Source organism: Plecotus auritus (assembly GCF_963455305.1).
Source record: "Plecotus auritus genome assembly, chromosome: 2".
Lineage (NCBI taxonomy): Eukaryota > Metazoa > Chordata > Mammalia > Chiroptera > Vespertilionidae > Plecotus > Plecotus auritus.
In genome coordinates this window covers 1,820,742-1,837,892 of record NC_137771.1, presented here as the reverse complement: position 1 = coordinate 1,837,892, position 17,151 = coordinate 1,820,742, and the positions used below count along the sequence as shown (strand labels likewise).

Sequence of the window (17,151 nt, the reverse complement as noted above, 5' to 3'; positions counted from 1 at the left end):
AGGGCACTTTTCTCAAACGTGCAGATAATACTTAACCCAAAACATCACTCCCAATGACGCAACCAAACCCCCCAATCCAGTCTCCGCCCAGCCCCTCCCCCAGGAGGTGGTTCCACCTGCCTCATCTCCAGGGCTCCGGTGGGGGGGGGGGGGCGGGGGGAGCCAGTGTCTGTCTGAGGCCTGGTAGGCCACGCCCAGGTCTGCCCGTCCAGGCGGTGCCCCACGGGACCCCAGCAGCTGCCCTCGCTGTCCCCTCGTGGTCAGGGGCCCGACGCCCATCGCCGAGCGTACAGCAGGCTGGCAGAAAGCCGGCCAGGAGGGGTACCACACAACTAGCGTATCGATACTCTAGTTCGCAGCCTGGGAAACAAGGACACGAAAATGAATAGCTATTGGAGCCGTGGACTCCCGGCCATGTGAGCAACCGTGGACTCGCACTAACCTATCCCCATTTTTGGTAAATTGACACCTTCTCATTGGTTGACTAGAAGTGCTGAGCAAGACTGACCAACGAAAGTGCCTTTAAAAATACTGCAGACAATGGTAAGATACGTACACATATAATACCTTAATAAAAAAAAAAAAATACTGCAGAACGGGGCGATGAGGTGAAACTCCCCGACCAGGCGGCGCCCAGCGGCCGAGATGATCACAAAATGGTCCTTTCCGGCCTCAAAAACATGCTGGCCATTTTCTATCATTTTTAAATACAGATAAAACCTTTTCTTAAACAGAACAATAATGAGAAAAGTTAACATAACTATTATTCTTTCCTCTCCAAACAAAACTTTTAAGAAATACGATGTTTTCTATATAACTTTAAAATATTTGTAAAATGTCTAGTTTTTAGTGATTGACAAAATTAGGTGCATTTAAAACAGGTTAGTCTTGCCCTGGCCGGTGTGGCTCGGTTGGGCGTTGTCCCATTCACCAAAGAGTTTGCCAGTTCAATTCCCAGTGAGGACGCATGCCCAGGCTGCTGGCTCCATCCCCAGTAGGGTGTACAGAAGGCAGCCGATGGACGTTCTGCTCTCACATAGATGTTTCTCTCTGTCCTCCTCCCTCTCTAAAAATCAATAAAAATATTTTTAAAATAAAAATAATAAAACAGGTTAGCCTCGCTGGTTACAGAAGCTTCATACATTTGTGGTGAAATGGTCCGTGGCAGTGGTTCGTGGCCGTGAAAGCTTCACAGAGTCATGTCCTATTGAACCAAGAATCGGGGTAAAAATGTAAAAGGAACTGCGAGCTCTGTCGGCCTTAAGTAGCATCTGGATTTGGAATAGTAATTAATAGTTGAATTTTTATTCATGAATATGTTGTGGGTATTTAACAATATTTGTTCTTTTCATATTTCAGAATAGCCTATCAATCTAACTTAAAAGAATTATATGTATAAATTGGCATTAGAATACAAATGTAAATACTTTCCATGAAAACTCGCCATTTTTTAATGTTTTAGCAGCCTAGTTTTCTTATATTTCAGGTATCAGAATTATAAAATATCTGAGTAATATATTTTTGTTGCTATTCAGCCTTAGGTAATTCACCCCAAGAATATTCATATAATAAAAAGGTCACTAAACATTTCACTTTTATTTCGATGATTTAAAAGCAGTTTGTAGGTTCTATTTCCCTCTGAAAACATGCAGGTATGGCCGGCAGGCACCTCAGAGGGCAGGCCGGGCTGCTGACCCGGGGCCTGAATGGTAAGTTGCCAGGACAGATTTTGGTCCTAAAATAAGTTATTTGTCCAAGTGGATTTACTGCTGAAGCGAAAAGATTTTAAACTACAGATGAAGTAGAGGAAGTCACTGACCACGATGATCCTGTGGAGTAAAGCCAGGGTGTCAGGGTCTCAGCCCGGTCTCCTGTTCCCTCCAACCAGTGAGGCCTTTGCTTTTCAAATAAGGAAGGTGGCAGCGCTTTCTCTGTAAATGTGGGGTGGGGTTAAGCTATCTGCTTTGGTAATTTTACACTTGTCTCTGTTTTAAGTTATGTACAGCTTTTTCCTTACACAAGTAGGTACTAACTTGAAACTTGGGGTCTCACAGCTTAAAACGGCAAAAATTACTTCCAAATGCCTTATCCTACTTTTTTTGGGGGGGGGGGAGGTGTGCTGCGCAATGACCTCTGGGGAGGACTGGCGGACGGTGGTCCATGAGGGCGTGATGGAAAGATACACGCCTACCTATCTCCAGTGACGTCATAGCGTTGGTGCCCTCAGCACCTGGCATCCCTCACGTGCTTGTGGGGACGGGGTGCACCCACCCGCCGCCCTGCCCTGATCGTGACCCAGCGCCTGTGCGGCTGGTCTGTGCTGTGCTGTGCACCACCTTTTGGAGTGGACTCGGCACCGCTTTTAAAGTTTCCATAAACAGCAGCCATTATCTCCTGGCAGCGGCCTCATCCATGTCCTGTGTACCGCGTTGGCGGGAAGCACCACAGGACACCCCAAATTTGCCGGATTGGGGTACGGGTTCTGACCCATGGGCTCTGGGAAACCCGCCAATGCGGGGGACGCCTTCTCAGCACCCCAGCTGCCCCAAACACACCCTCCCAAAGGAGCCCACTGCCACCAACCCCTTCCCGTGTCGTGGGCCAGGAAGGCGCGCCCTTGTCAGGAGGGGCCTGGAGGTGACAGCACCCAGCACCCAGCACCCGACAGACTGTCACCCCTTCACTCCTAAAGACCACGTGCGCCACCGGCCGCCCTCCCGCCCCGCCCCCACGACAGCGGCGAAGCCCGTATTCTAAGCCTCCTGGGGCCACTCGCTCTCCCCGGTCATCGCCGATGGGTCGGGAGGTGCACGTGTCCATGGGCTGGTCACTCTGCCTTTTGTCACAGGGTCCCAGCCACGGCCCCGGGACGGCGGGGCGATCCCTGTTGCTCCCCACAGCCTCTGGGCGGACGATTCCATGGTGCGGACTCCGGCCAGGCGGGGCCAGGCGGGGCCAGGCGGGGCCAGGCGGGGCCAGGCGGGGCCAGGCGGCCCTCGGCCGGCGCTGGACTCTCGGAGCAGAGGCGCGGCCGGAACCTCGGGCGCCCAGGTGGTCCGGGCGCCGGAGCGCTTGGCCCGCGGCTCTTTCCGGTCAGCGCCGGAAGTGACGCCGCGTACGCCGGAAGCGCCCCGCGGGCTGCGGGAGCGGCAGCGAGATGGCGGCTGCGGCGGCGGTGTCCGAGGCCTGGCCCGAGCTGGAGCTGGCGGAGCGGCAGCGGCGGCGGGAGCTGCTCCTGACGGGGCCGGCGCTGGAGGAGCGGGTGCGGGCGGCGGGAGGGCGGCTGCCGCCGCGGCTCTTCTCGCTCTCGCTGCTGCACTACCTGGAGGTGAGCGGCTGCGGCAGCCTGCGCGAGCCGGGCCCGGGCCTGGCGCGGGGCCTCCCGCAGCTGCAGAGCCTCGTGCTCCGGCGCAACGCGTTGGGCCCCGGCCTCTGCCCCGAGCTCGGCCCGCTGCCCGCGCTGCGCGTGCTCGACCTGTCGGGCAACGCGCTGGAAGCGCTGCCGCCGGGCCAGGGCCTGGGCCCCGCCGAGCCGCCGGGCCTCCCGCAGCTGCAGACCCTCAATCTCAGCGGCAACCGGCTGCGCGAGCTGCCCGCCGATCTGGCACGCTGCGCCCCGCGCCTGCAGACCCTCAACCTCACCGGCAACTGCCTGGACTCCTTCCCCGCCGAGCTCTTCCTTCCTGGCGCGCTGCCCCTGCTCAGCGAACTGGCGGCCGCCGACAACTGCCTGCGGGAGCTCAGCCCCGACATCGCCCACCTGGCCTCGCTCAAGGTCAGCAGGGCGACCCGGCGGGCGGGCGGGCGGGCTGGGCGCCGGGCCTGGGAAGCGATGCGTCCCCCCACGTCCCCTCTCCCCCAAGTAACCCAGGCCTCGGCTTCTTCCACTCCCCTCCCCAGAGCGGGGAGTGCCCAGGAGGTGGCCCAGACCCAGCTCCCCACTCCAGGACCTGGGGCGAGGACGCTGAGGCGGCGAGGTTGACCGCTTTCCCTCCCGGGCAGGGCACTCTGCCTCTGGTGCTCCTGGCCTTGCCACCCCCGGGCCTCTGACCCGTCAGCTTGGCTGCCCCCGGGGAGACCTGAGAGTGTGGAGTGGGCTTCCCTCCCCTGGCACGGGCCCCGCTGCCAGAGCTGCCGCACACGAAGGATGGGTGGCACCCTCGTGTCACGGGCTGCCTGCGCTTTTAGTGACTCTTATCCAGACCCGAGGTGCTGCCCATCTGGGACTGATGGAGGGATGGGCAGGACAGACGTACCCCAAACTTCCGGCTAGGACGAGGACCACTCCATCAGGGTTTCACCCTCCTGCCAGGAGCCGTGCTCACTGTCACCCAGCATCCCACACGTGTGGGACCCCCCACGGCAGGTTTCACAGAGAAGTTAAACTTTGAAGTGAAACCCTTTGTCCAGTGATAAGAGGAATTGAAGTTAAAAAGAAAATCCTGCCTCAGTTTTTTTGGGTTTTTTTCCTGAGTTGCTGCCGGAGGTGGGGCTCACTCAGCGGGGCCCAGGGGCCCGCAGCCCGCCTGTTGGAACAAAGACTGGTCCTTGCACCCCTCCAGGGGTGGGGCTCTCTCGGTGGCACTCCAGGTGCTCAGGGTCCTTTCCCAGCAGCAGGTCCCGAGCGGGAACGGGGCGCCGCCTAGGCTCAGAGACTGGCCTGCTTTGCCCCGTGGGGGTTTGTTACCTGCGAGAAGGGAGCACTTTCGAGTCCCCGTGTGTCAGGTCCAGGCAGTTGCTGGGGCCACTCCCATGCGTTCAACCCCCTTGGAGCGAATATGGGTTTCACGGCCTCTGTGGTTGGAGCGCAGCTTCCCCTGGGAGGGCCTTGCTCAGCCTCCTGCCCCAGCACGTTTGCCTAGGTCCTGAGTGCCTGCCGTTCCGCCCCTGCTCTCCAGGGCCCCTCCCTTCCCTGCTGGCTCTTCATCCTGGAGGCAGACCCGTCCCAGCCAGCCGTGTTGTGGTGCAGGGATGAGGGTGATGCAGGTGTCACTGCCAGCTACTGGGCCAAAGCCCCTTTGGACAGTACAGGGACTGCAGAGCCGCCGTGTGCCCGCGGGGCTGCGTGCAGACCGGCCCGCCCTGACCTGACACATCAGCCCCTCCCTACTCTCCAGGGTCGCGGGGACAGCTGGGCTAGCTGGCCAGGCTGGCTTCCGCACGGGCAGTGTGCAGCCTGGCTCACAGCAGGCCCTGTCACCCTTGCTGCGGGCCAGGGTTCCTGGGCTGGGTGCAGGCCCCGCCTCTTGAAGGGAGGAGCTGCCAGGTCACCTGGGGGCACATACAGCCTTGCCACGCCCTGTCCAGTCCAGCCTGAGTGGAGAAAGGCCTGGCGTCCACGTGGGGACAGCCCCGGGCTGGGTGACCAGCAGAGGCCCCTCCGCTGCTTGGACCCGTGGGAACTGAAGACGGGTCTGGCGTCCTTGGCCCCTTTTACCGGATTCCTGTTTTGTGGGCAGGATCCGCCCCTCTCTCCGGGCAGACACAGGCCTGCAGCCTTAGCCCTGCTCCCCATGTGCCCGTGGCTGTGAGTGCACCCTGCCCTGCGTGTCAGTGTGGAGAGAGGTCCGTTAGCTCAGCACCATTTGTGGGGCACCTGCTGTCACCTGAAGCACCACGTGTCACAACTAGATTGCGCGTTCCCCCGTCCCTTGCTGCCTTGTTCTCTGACCTAACAATCCACCTGAAACGCTGCTGTAGCTGTGACCCCGAGGAGCCTGAGGTCAGGGCAGGTGTTCCATGGAGACCCCTGGCCGCGTCGCCGGGGCGTGGGGTGCTCCTTGCCTGACGCGCTCTCTGCCCTGCAGACGCTGGACCTCGCCAACAACCGGCTGAGCGAGGTCCCCGCGGAGCTGGCCGACTGCCCCAAGCTCAAGGAGCTCAACCTCCACGGGAACCAGCTGAAGGACAGGCGCCTGGAGAAGATGCTGGGCAGCTGCCAGACCAAGTCCATCCTGGAGTACCTGCGGGCGGGGGGCCGCGGCAGGTGCAAGGGCAGGGCTGACCCCGAGAAGGAAGAGAGCCGGCGCCAGAGGAGGGAGCGGAGGAAGAGGGAGGGCGGGGAGGAGGAGGTGGCCGAGGCCAGCCGGCTGCTGCTCCGCGTGCTGCACGTCTCCGAGAACCCCGCCCCGCTGACCGTCACGGCCGGCCCCGAGGTCCGGGGCGTGCGGCCGTTCCTCGTGGGCGCCGTCGTGAGGGGCATGGACCTGCAGACGGGCAACGCGCTCAAGCGCTTCCTCACCTCTCAGGTGGGTGCAGGCGGCCGGCGCGTGGGTGGGAGTGAGGAGACGCCCCTCTGCGTGCCTCGGTTTCCCCTCCTGGGAAATGGGAGTGCAGCGGCCCTGCTCTGGGTGTCGGTGAGCAGTGCGGGCTGTGAGCAGGAGGGACCTGGGCCTCAGTTCCTCAAGGTGCCTCGCACCCGCAGAACCGGTGTGCCTGCGGTGCGGGCGGGGTCCTGCTCCTCAGCCACAGCACTCACGGGGAGCGTGTTTCTGAGGGGCCTGTTGCCCTGGGACCTGGTGCTCCCCCAGTTCCCGAGGTGGGCGGAGTCCCTGAGTCCCACCTGAGATGGTGTCGGAGTCGGCAGCTCTCCCAGCACGCTCCCACGCGAGTCGTGTGCTGTCGGTTTAGGTTTTAGGAGATGAACATCCGGATGGGCTGTCTCTCCGTGCTGCGTGCCCCTCCTTTAAAATGACAGGCAGGCCTCTGACGTGAGGAGACCCTGGGGTGGCCGTGGGGGCGGGCGGCTTTCGGAGCTCGCACCGGTCAGGAGGGGCAGAGGCAGGGCAGGCGTGCAGCGCGCAGAGCTGGGCGTTGGAGGAAGACGCCGAGGGGTCGCATTCGAGGCGTGCTGCTGTGAGGTCAGCCGTGAGTTTTCGTTCCGTGGCTTCTTGGAAGCCGCCAACCCTGTGCTCTAGCGTCAGGGACGAGGGACCCGCTGGTGACGGGAAGAAGCCGTCTTCCGGGGACGGTTTCACCAGACGGCTACTGCGGGAGGCGGCAGTGACGAGCGGGCGGGCAGCTCCCGCCCCTCCGGCGCTGCACCCGCAGGCCTGGGCACACCGGCACCACGTGGCCCGCGCACGCTGACCTCTGACCGCTGACCTCTGACCACCTGCGATCTCGTGTTGCAGACGAAGCTGCACGAGGACCTCTGCGAGAAGAGGACGGCGGCCACCATCGCGACCCACGACCTCCGCGCCGTCCGCGGGCCGCTGCTGTACACCGCCCGCCCGCCGCAGGACCTCAAGGTGACCGCACCCCGGGGCTGCGAGGGGTGGTGCTGGTGCCGGGGCAGCAGGGGCCCTGTTCACGCCCGGGCACAAGCTCCTCAGGAGTGGGGCCGCGAAAGGGATTCCCTCATGTGCTCACTCGCTTTCAACTGAAACATCCGGTTTGCATCCCCCTCGCAAAGCCCCCAGTGGGGCCTGACCTCGGCCAGCTGTCCCGGCAGGTCCGGCCCTGTTCTGTTGGCCTCTCACAGGTGTGAGGTCCCGGGGGGGGGGGGGGTAGGGGGCAGGGTCCCGGGCCTGCCTGGCGGCCCCTCGGCCTTCAGATCTGTAGCCTTGGAAACACAGCTGTGTTGGGCGAGTTCGAGGTTAAGCTCAGTTTCAGACGTGCCGGGGTGTTTGGGTTTTGGGGCTCCTAAGTGACCTCTGAGGCACATGTGAGCACGCGTGATGGGGGCGAAATGGCAGCTGTGGGACAGCTGGCGCTCCCGTCGAGAAGGTGACGGGGCGAGGGGCCGCTGGGGTGAGTGGCTCAGAGTGTTTCCACGTGAGCTGACCTGAGGTTTCACCCCAAAGATCGTCCCCCTGGGGCGCAAGGAGGTCAAGGCCAAGGACCTGGTGCGGCAGCTGCAGTTGGAGGCGGAGGAGCACCGAAAGCAGAGGAAGAGGCAGGCGGTCTCGGGCCTGCACAGGTGGCCCACGGTCCCAGCCCCGTCCTCCATCTCGGCAACTGCCAGTCAGGAAGCTCCTCTCCCCGAAGCCCATCCCTCCTGCTGGGGCCTCCCTCCGGGGTGGGGTACAAGGCGGTGCTCCGTGTGGCGTGGCCGTGGGGGTGGCCACTTCTGAGGAGCCTTTGTCACCTCAGGAGGGTGGCTCTTGGTCGGCACCAAGGACACAGGTGGTGGGGGAACCGAGTCACTCACCAGCCCTAGGGAGACGAGCCCCACCCCCAGCATTTTCCCAGATCTCACATGGCGGGAAATGACCGCAGGCCTTGGCCCTGCCTCCTTAGCCCAGATGCCATCCCGTGCGCATGGTTTCTGGACACTGCGCCGGGAGCTGTGGGACGTACCCCAGTCTTCCTTGGGGTCGGGGCTTTGATTTGCCGGTTGGACCTGCGGGCGCTGTGGCAGCTCCGCTGTTCCCGGCTTCTCTGCAGATACCTCCACCTGCTGGACGGGAAGGAGCTGTACCCCTGCCTCCTGGACGCCGACGGCGACGTCATATCCTTCCCGCCCATAACCAACAGCGAGAAGACGAAGGTGGGTGGGTGCGGGCGTCCCTGTGTCTTCCACGTGACGCGGGGCTGCGCATGGCCGGCCTGGGCCACGCCCTGTCCGCGTGCACACAGCCCTCGTCTGTCGGCTTGAGTGGCAGCGTGCGTGAGGTTTTCCCAGATTAAGTGTTGCAGTTGCTGCTGTCTGCCGTTGATAACGACTCTTTCCTGAAATGTTCCTGGCTTCTTTTTAAGATTAAGAAAACAACTTGCGACTTGTTTCTGGAAGTGACAAGTGCGACAAGTCTGCAGATCTGCAAAGACATCATGGACGCGCTCGTCCTGGTGAGTAGCACTGCCTCCAGGCAACGACGGGCAGAGGACCACGCGGGTCTCCCGGCGTTGCCCAGGGCCACCTCTGACCTCTAGGTCATTTGCAGAAAATGGCAGAAATCAACAAATACACCTTGGAAAACAGAGAGGAGGGCTCAGACCCCGAAGCGGACGCCACTTGTGGACAGCCCTGGGAGCCCAGGAGGCAGCCCAGCAGGGAGCGAGGCGGGAGCGCCCCCCTGGTGGTGGAGCAGGTGCGGGTGGTGGACGAGGAGGGGCACCTGAAGGTGGTGTACCCGTCCAAGACGGACCTGGACATCGCCGCTGCCCACGTGACCATCATCCGCTGAGACGCCGCCGGACATCTGGACAGCTCCTCCCTCTGTGGGGCTTACACACGGGGCACGGAGTTACCCGTCACCCTGTCTCCTGGGCGGTTTTCACGCTGTCTGCATTCTGTCCAGTTTCCGGAAGGTTCTGCGGTAAAGGTGTGCCATGTTGTCACGTGCTTAAACTCCTGCCTCCAGCTCTCGCTAAGGCTTTGGATGACGTTACTCGGGCAGCGCATTGCCCGCGAGAACGCGCTGGGGTCCTGGAGACACAGCTGCTCCCGGGAAGACTGTGGGCGTGGCGTTCCGTCCCGGCCGGCCCTGCGCCGTGGGCATCGCCTCTTCCACGGCTGCGGTGCACCGAACACGCGTGGCCTTGTGCCCTCAGCCTGCGGCGAAGCGGTCCCTTCTTACAAAGGGGCTTTTCAGTCACCGCCTTAGCGTTGCTGGTGGACGCTTAGGGGCGCGATGCGGAGGAGCACCGGCGGGCCTGCCGGGGTGAGGAGTCAGCAGGACTTGAAGCCGTTTGCGAGCGAGCCTGTGGTGAGGAGCAGGTGGCAGGCCCGGTCCCGAGGGAGACAGACATGCAGGTGGTGGGGCCACAGCATCTCACACTGTAGGCGTTTCTGGTTTTAAATGTCTCGGCAGGAAACCATCTGTGTCTGCGTGTGTGGTGCGAGCACACGCCTGTGCCCCTCCCCGGGGCCACGTGCTTGGGTCCAGGAGCGGCCGTGGGGACACTGCGCAGCCAGCTGCACCGTCAGGCTCGGCTGGAGCGGGGAGCGGCCTCCTAGCTTCCGTGTTCCCTGACACCATTTATTCTGTGGCTCCACCCTGCAGACCATCTGTCCGTTTGGGGAGGGGGGGTGTTTAGCCATCAGAACCAGACGTATGCGGGGCGTGTGAGCTCAGCCAGCCTGCTCTGCGGGACGTGGTGGGTGCCTGAGACCCGACCTGGCTCTCACCGTTGTCCTGGGCTGACATGGCGAGCCGGCAACAGCTCTCCCTGCTGCCCTGCCCCCTCCCCCACCCCCAGCCTGCGCGGTGTCTGTGTTGGGGCCTGGCTCACACTACAGGACCTCGGGCAGTCAGGGCTGACACTGGCTGGCATGGGGGTCCGTGGGTCACAGTGGAGCATGAAGGGGGGCCACAGCCCAGCTGCCCTCCAGGCCCCTGGGCACAGTAGCACATGGTGACAGCTGTGACCTCCACGTTGAAGCCGCCCCCGCCTGCTGCTCCTGGGGCCGCGCTCCCCGTCCTGCGTCCGTAGCGACCTTTAGTGGGAGCGCCTGCTCCTGCCCGGCCGCTTTGCTAGTGGGGTCGGGGGGTCCGCGAAAACACCCGGGGCCACTCGGGCCCACCTGCCGCCCTGCCTCCTGGGCCTGCCCGCTCTCCCGGGCCTTCTGTCAGGAGAGGCCGGGCAGCAACTCAGCAAGGGCCTAAGGACTGTGGCCCTGGGACCAGTCTTTTGGGTGCAGCTGGGGCTCTGGGGGATCAGGTCTCAGGCCCCACGACCTCGGGGCAGGGACACTGGCTCTCCTGAGCGACAGGCTGCACGCGGGTGTGCGGCTCCAGCGGGCACCATGTTGGCCTGACATCTGGTCAGCCCCGGGAGGAGGCTTTAGGGGGCCCTTGTGTCCCAGGCAGCGCTGGCTCCACTGGGGGTCACCTGCCACCTGCTCACCCTCCCTGCCCTGGAGCCTGCAGTGCACCTGGGAAGTCGGGGAGGAGTGGACAGGGGCTACCAGCATCCTTCTGTCCACACCCTCAGCCACTCCTGGCACCCCCAGAGCAGACTGGCCCCACGGAGGCCCGTGCCCCTGCCCACCTCCCACAGCCCCCACCCCACGGCCTGTCCTGGGTTGGCCAGAGGGACTGGCTGGGAGAGGTGGGCTAGCTGCACCCCCCTTCCTCCCCTGATGTGGCCAAAAGGGTGCGGAGGCCAAGACCCGAGCTGGACAGGACCCTCCCTGAGGCCCGTAACCTGCTTCCCTGAGCCCCCCCACAGCAGGCCCACAGCACCCGGAGCCCTGCCCACCTCCCTCCTCGGGGTCAGAGCCAGACACCTGGACGCAGCCTCCCCTGACGTCCCCCCGACCCAGCCACAGGTGCCCCTGTAGGCAGCTTGGACTTAACACAGGCCCACGAGGACAGTGGCTCCTCACCTCCCACCCTCGTCCTGAGATGCCTGCCAGGGGACAGAAGCAGGTCCGGCCCTCAGGCCCAGCCAGGAGGGCAGCCAGCATGGGGCAGGCAGCCAGCACGGGGCAGGCCCTCGCCACAGGCCCCTCACGGCTGTCCAGGTGCCCTCCAGCTGGACAGGCACCAAGTCAGGCCTGGCCCGGGGACCATGGCCATCATGTCATTCACCAGACGTTTAATGAGTGATACACTCGTCCCCTCCTGCCGGGCCGCCCTGAGGAGCACAGCCCACGGAAAGAAGGGGTGGGCTGGGGTGAGGGGCGAGGCCGCTCCCTGCTCTGCCTGGGAAGTGGCCCCTGGGAGGGTGGGCAGAGGGGCGCACACGGCTCCTCAACGCTCTTGGGGCCTCTGTATGGGGGGGGGGGTGTATACAGATGCGTGTATATAGAGGAGGGTCTGTATAGGGATGTGTGTATATGGGGGTGTCAGTATATAGATGCGTGTATGTGGGTCTGTATAGGATGTGTGTTGGGTCTGTATAGGGATGCGTATATATGGGGGGAGTTCATACAGATGCATGTATATGGGAGGGTCTGTATACAGATGTGTGTATATGGGAGGGTCTATACAGATACATGTATGGGGGAGGCTGTATAGGATGTGTGTGGGGGGGCCTGTGCCCGTGGCCGGCCGGCACTATTTGCACTTGTGGACGAAGTAGCCGGCGACGTAGCCCAAGATGAAGATGACCCAGAAGAGGGCCAGGCCTCCCAGCATCCTCATGGTGACGCCCAGCCTGCCCGCGCACAGCTTCCGGGAGAGCCTAGGGTGAGAGGGCCGCGCATGAGCCCCTGCGTGCAGGCGGGGGGGCGGGGGGGAGGTAGCCCCAGGGCAGGTGGGCCCCAAAGGAAGTGGGGGGTGCTGGGGCGCTCTGCTGGATGTGGGCAACAGGAGGGAGCCCGCAGGAAGCAGAGGTGGAGGGCCCAGGTTTGCTCAGGTGCCAGGGGAGGGGGGCACCCAGGGGGTGTGGAGCGGAGGCTGGCAGAAGGGACAGGTGGGCTGCTCCCCACTCACCTCTCGCAGCAGGAGGCCTCTTCCGGGCTGGACACAGCCCCCACACTGACCTCATCCCACCTGCTGTACTGCACACTGGGGCCCTGGGGCTCCATGGGGGGGGGAGCAGGACCCTGTGGACAGTGAGGGGAGGGGTGCTTTCAGGGGGAGGGTCTCCCTGGGGGCGGGGAGGGTGGAGAGACACTAAGGCAGACACACCTCCTCTGCCTTCCGAGGTGACCAGGACCCGAGTGTAAGCCACTGGCCCAGTCACATGGGAGGGGCCGAGTGGACATTCCTGCCCCGAGGCTGCAAGTCCAAGAACCCGTCTCAGGAATGCGCGAGTCCACCCAGCCTGGGCCTCGGGCGCCCCGGCCAGGGCCGATGACCGCCAGGGCCGATGACCGCTTCCTGCTGCCCACCCCTGACCGATAAGGCCCAGCCACCTCGGGAGGTCGGGAAGGAAAGGGAGGGGGAAGGGAGGGGGCTGCGGCTGGCCACTGCTCGGCCTGTGGAGGGAGGGAGCCTGGTGGCTGGGCTCTGGCCTGTAGCTCTCCAGTCCCTCCCCCAGCATGGCCCACGGGAGGAGCCGGGGCTTGGGGGCGCCAGGCCTTCGGGGAGGACTTGGCTCAGCCCCCACCCCAGCTGGTCTTGGACACAGAGGGCGCCCTGGCCTGTGAGCTCAGTGGTTAGAGCCTAGGCCCCAGGACTGAAGGGTCATGGTTTCGATTGGAACCTGGTCAGGGCATGTGTGGGAGGCAACCAGTCACCAAGTCTCATCCATTTTTCTCTCTCTCTTTCCCTCCCCCTTCCCCTCCCTCCCTCCCACTCTTTCTGAAGAAGCAATGAAAAAATACCCTCAGGTGAGGATTGAAAAAAGCGCAGAGGGCCCTGGGGGGGGGGGGGGGGAGGCAGTCCTTGCAGCCCCAGGCAGTTCTTAACCCCAGGCCGGTCCTCACCCTTTCCAGGGCCCAGGCCCGGGAGGGAGGGAGGAAGCCTGCCCCAGGCCTCAGAGCCGGCATTCCAGGGCCCTGGCTCCGAGGCAGCCACTCAGAGCAGCCCCCAGGCCTGAGGGAGGCCCAGCTGGTGGAGTGTGGGCCCAGGAGGGGGCGGGCCAACTCCGGCCTCACACCGCCCCTTCCCTCCTGTGGGCAGAATTCTTATCTTCCCTGCAGCTCTGTGCCTGCTGTCCCCAAAGTGACACCCGGGCTAAGACCACCTTGATCCCCCGCCCCTGCCATCCTGTCACCAGGTGTGGGCAGGGCGCTCTCCGGGACCAGGTGGGGGGGCGGGGGATGGGGGGGCCGCAGGGGGAGGCTTCTGCTTTCCTGTGAGGGCCGGGCCAGTGGCAGCTGCCTTGTGACCTGGATACCCTGCCACACCAGCCGGGGGGGGGGGGGGGCGGGGGGCGCTGCCCCAAAGCCACACCCGCTGCCCCGGTGCCTCGAAAGTCAGCCCCAACCTAGCCCGGCTGGGCCAGTGGGTTCGTCACTCGCAGCAGGCACGTTCCAAACAGGTGGGCGCCCGGCTCAGTCCTGGCTGGACAAAGCCACAGAAGCTGGTGAGGTGCTCAGAGCCTGGCCTCACCTGCTCGGAATCGGCTGTGCAGCCCACACACCGTCACACCGTGTCCCAGAAGCCTGGGGCCGTGCCACCTGGCAGGGACACATCGAGCCCTGGGAGCCCCGGGGTACCACCAGCTCCTGGGAGCCCGAGGGCAGCTCCACATATCTTGGACCCCTTCACCCCCACAGCACCTCTGAGCGCCCACACTTACAAAGGGGCGTCCTGGCCAGGGGAACCGACCGCAGCCTGGGGTCCAGGGAGATGGTCAGAACCTGTGGCGGAGCTCAACCTTAAACAGACAGAGAAGGTGAGGGACGGGCCCTGCGGCCTCCCCGCGGCTCCCCATGGGTCGGGCCAGAACCGTGGGACGGAGACAGCGCATGGGCCCCGACCCCCACCCCGCATTCCCGGTCTCAGGCCAGCCGCTCGCAGGCCGGGGAGGCCGCGGCCTCAGAGGGACGGGGGCTGCCGCCGCCAAGGCTCCCCCACCCCCACACGCACAAGGAGGCTGCACCCCGACCTCGCATCTCACCTGGCGCAGAGTGTCCAAGTGGCAAGAGGCACCCAGAGCCTGGGCGGGGCGGGGCTTGGGCGGCCGCGAGGCTCCTGAGCCGGGGGCGGGGCCAGGGGGCGGGGCCACAGCGGGAGTCGGGAGCGAGCCCGGGAGGGACCTGAGAGGGGGGCGTGCCCGAGGCTGGGACAGGGGCTGCTGGGGTGCTGGGCCTCCGGGACTAGGGCGGCTGGGCGCGCGCCTCCCCAGGACCCCGCAGGGGCAGGATCGGAGGCCCTCCCCACTGTTGCAGCCCCGCGCGGGAGCCCGGCTTTCCCCGACCGCGCGGGACGGGGGACCCGGGGAGCCGAACTCAGAGCGGGGCTCCGGAGCCTCCGGGGCGCCTGGGTTTGAACCCAAAGGCGAGGCGCTGGTCTGGGTCGCCCCGCGGCCTGCGCGGTTGCGGTTGGTCATCCGGGCTGCTGGCTGCGAGAGACCAGAGGCGGGAGCGCCCAACCTCAGCGCGGGTGCCAGGGCCGGGCGGGCAGGGCGCTGAGCAGAGCAACGCCCCAGGGCCTCCGGCATCCGCACGAGCTCAGGCGCCCGGACTGGGAGCCTCTGGGACGAGCCTGCCCGCCTCCTGGAGCTTCCGCCCGTCAAACCTGAGAATGTGAGCCTATCTGCGCCAACCTGACGCCAAGAAGCAGAATCTCGCCGGACTGGCGTTCTCTCTGGAGAGGGCAGTCTGCCCTTCCGGTGTTCATCACCGTCCCGTGGGCTCCGGGGACCCTCGGGGCTCTCAGGGAGGCGGGGAAAGCAAAGCGAGCGGGCGGGGACGGCTGGGATTGGGTGAAAAGTAACATGATGGACACTTGCACCTTGTACACCGTGGGACTGGCCAGGCCCGCAATGAGCAGCAGGGAGAGGATTTATGGCCGCTGCCCTGGCGCGTGGGTTGTGCCCTGGGGTCTGGAGAGTTACCTTGACATTTCAAAGGCATGTTATCTTAAATGCAAACGGCAATGAACTGGCTCAGGGAAGGTCAAGGCTGACCTTTGCAGGGAAGATTCTAGCCTCGGACAGGACGACCGGCCATGAACAGCTTTCGGTTAACAAGTTTTCATTCCACACCCTCCATGGGGTTGCTTTCGGTCTCTGCGTTTGTAAGGCCGCCACGCAGGCCTCCCCTGCGCTGGTCGGTTTAGCTGTGGTCCCTTTTCGCCCACGGTGGGAGCAGAAGTACGCCCGCCCAGTCACCTTCCTCCGAAGGGGTTGCCCTAGCAAGACAAGGGCCCCAGGCGGGGAGCCCCGTGGCAGGAGCAGGGGAGGGAAGGGTGGTGTGCGGTTAGACAGCCGGGCGGAGCAAGGGCGAAGGGCCAGTCCAGAAGGTCACCAGGTGGAAAGCCCCCTGTGGTAGCCAAGGACAATCGTAGGGGGGGCCTTGCCCCTGGACCTGAGGTTGGTCCACTGCCTTAGGGAAAAACACTTAAAAAACGTTTTAATAATGCACTAATGTCTTTAACCTGAAGTCAAAACTTCTGGGTAAGGGCAATGCCTTACCCAGTGGTCGGCAAACTCATTAGTCAACAGAGCGGCAAACCGCGGCTTTCGAGCCCCAGTTGCCGACCACTGGCCTAGACCGGTATCTTCCCTGACAAGGTCAACCTTTACCTTAGCTGAGCCTGTCTGTCTTTTTGCATCTGTGATAACACATCCTTGAAATGTCTGGGTAACTTGTAACTTCCCTTTTTCTGGAGCCCCTGGGGCACAACCTAATGTGCTGGGCACCAGGACAGATGCCACAGATTCCTTCATTATCATGTTAATTGTCCCCGCACCCACCTAAGCTTGTGTCCATCATGTTACTTTTTATCCAATCCCAGGGGTTTCCCCGCTTTGCTGTCTCCCGCCCCTCTAGTCCATCCCCAATGGATTTCATGTCACCCACCCACGTCCCTCCTTTGACGGCGACGTTTACATACAGATGGAGCCCGCCCTTCTCTGGAGCATGATCTTAATTCATTGAGGTTCTGCATCTGGGCATTTGCAGACAGTTTAGTTCAAATAAACTCACAAACGTTCTTTCCACGTTTGAATGATCTTATGTTAACAACATCCAGGCCTCAGCTGTCTTTCAGCTCCAGGCCCAGAGAAGCAGCAAAACCAGACCAGCCACCCGGCGGGTCCGGCACCGGGCGTCTGACGGACCTGCGTTCTGGCTGAGGAAAGAATTCAGCGCCGAGACTCAAATGGGCAGTTTCCTGGTTGAGCGGAGAGAAAGGAACCTCGGTGAGGGGTTTCTAGCGGGCGGCCCAGAGCTGCCCGGGGAGGGGGCAGGGCCCCACCCAACCCCTCGCAGCGGGAACTGCTTTCTCCTGCAGACTGGCCCTGGGGTCTGTCCGGTCCTTTCTCCAGCCCCCGGTTCCCTAAGGGTGGGGGTCTGCACAGGGCACCCCGTGCCCGGGAGGAGAGGTCAGAAGGATCCCAGCTGCGTGGCGGGGGCGCGCCCGGGTGGAGGGTCTTAGGGGCCGGTGCTGATGAACAGTGTCTCCGGGGCTTGCTCTCCCCGTTCCCTTCCTCTGCCCTGGTGACCTTCCAACTGGCCCATTGTCCTTGCTCTGCTCCTGCCTGTCTCACTGCCGACCACAGTGGAGACCTAGACCCTGGACAGCTGAGACCTTCCCCCAGGACCTCCCCTAACGCCATAAACCCTCAGGAGGAGGACCCCATGCGCTCCCCCTCCCGGGAGCACCCACCACCACCACCACCAGCCTTTCCCTTTCCCTCCTCCCA

The 17,151-nt window shown here is 63.5% G+C and overlaps 1 protein-coding gene across 1 annotated transcript; it reads left to right on the top strand.

Moving 5' to 3' along the window:
• The first annotated feature begins 3,120 nt into the window (after positions 1–3,120).
• Positions 3,121–9,762, top strand: LRRC47 (leucine rich repeat containing 47). The gene is made up of 7 exons (XM_080656858.1): positions 3,121–3,775; positions 5,808–6,248; positions 7,134–7,250; positions 7,806–7,921; positions 8,389–8,491; positions 8,701–8,790; positions 8,886–9,762. The coding sequence occupies exons 1-7, from the start codon at positions 3,158–3,160 to the stop codon at positions 9,126–9,128; spliced, it is 1,728 nt and encodes a 575-aa protein (XP_080512984.1). The 5' UTR covers positions 3,121–3,157; the 3' UTR covers positions 9,129–9,762.
• The last annotated feature ends 7,389 nt before the right edge of the window (positions 9,763–17,151 follow it).

Bases quoted from the DNA above. Each gene is read 5' to 3' on its own strand.
- LRRC47 (XM_080656858.1), top strand. From the start codon at position 3,158: ATGGCGGCTGCGGCGGCGGTGTCCGAGGCCTGGCCCGAGCTGGAGCTG. The intron at 6,249-7,133 runs GTGGGTGCAGGC...CTCGTGTTGCAG, and splicing joins AGCGCTTCCTCACCTCTCAG to ACGAAGCTGCACGAGGACCT. The intron at 8,791-8,885 runs GTGAGTAGCACT...GGTCATTTGCAG, and splicing joins TCATGGACGCGCTCGTCCTG to AAAATGGCAGAAATCAACAA.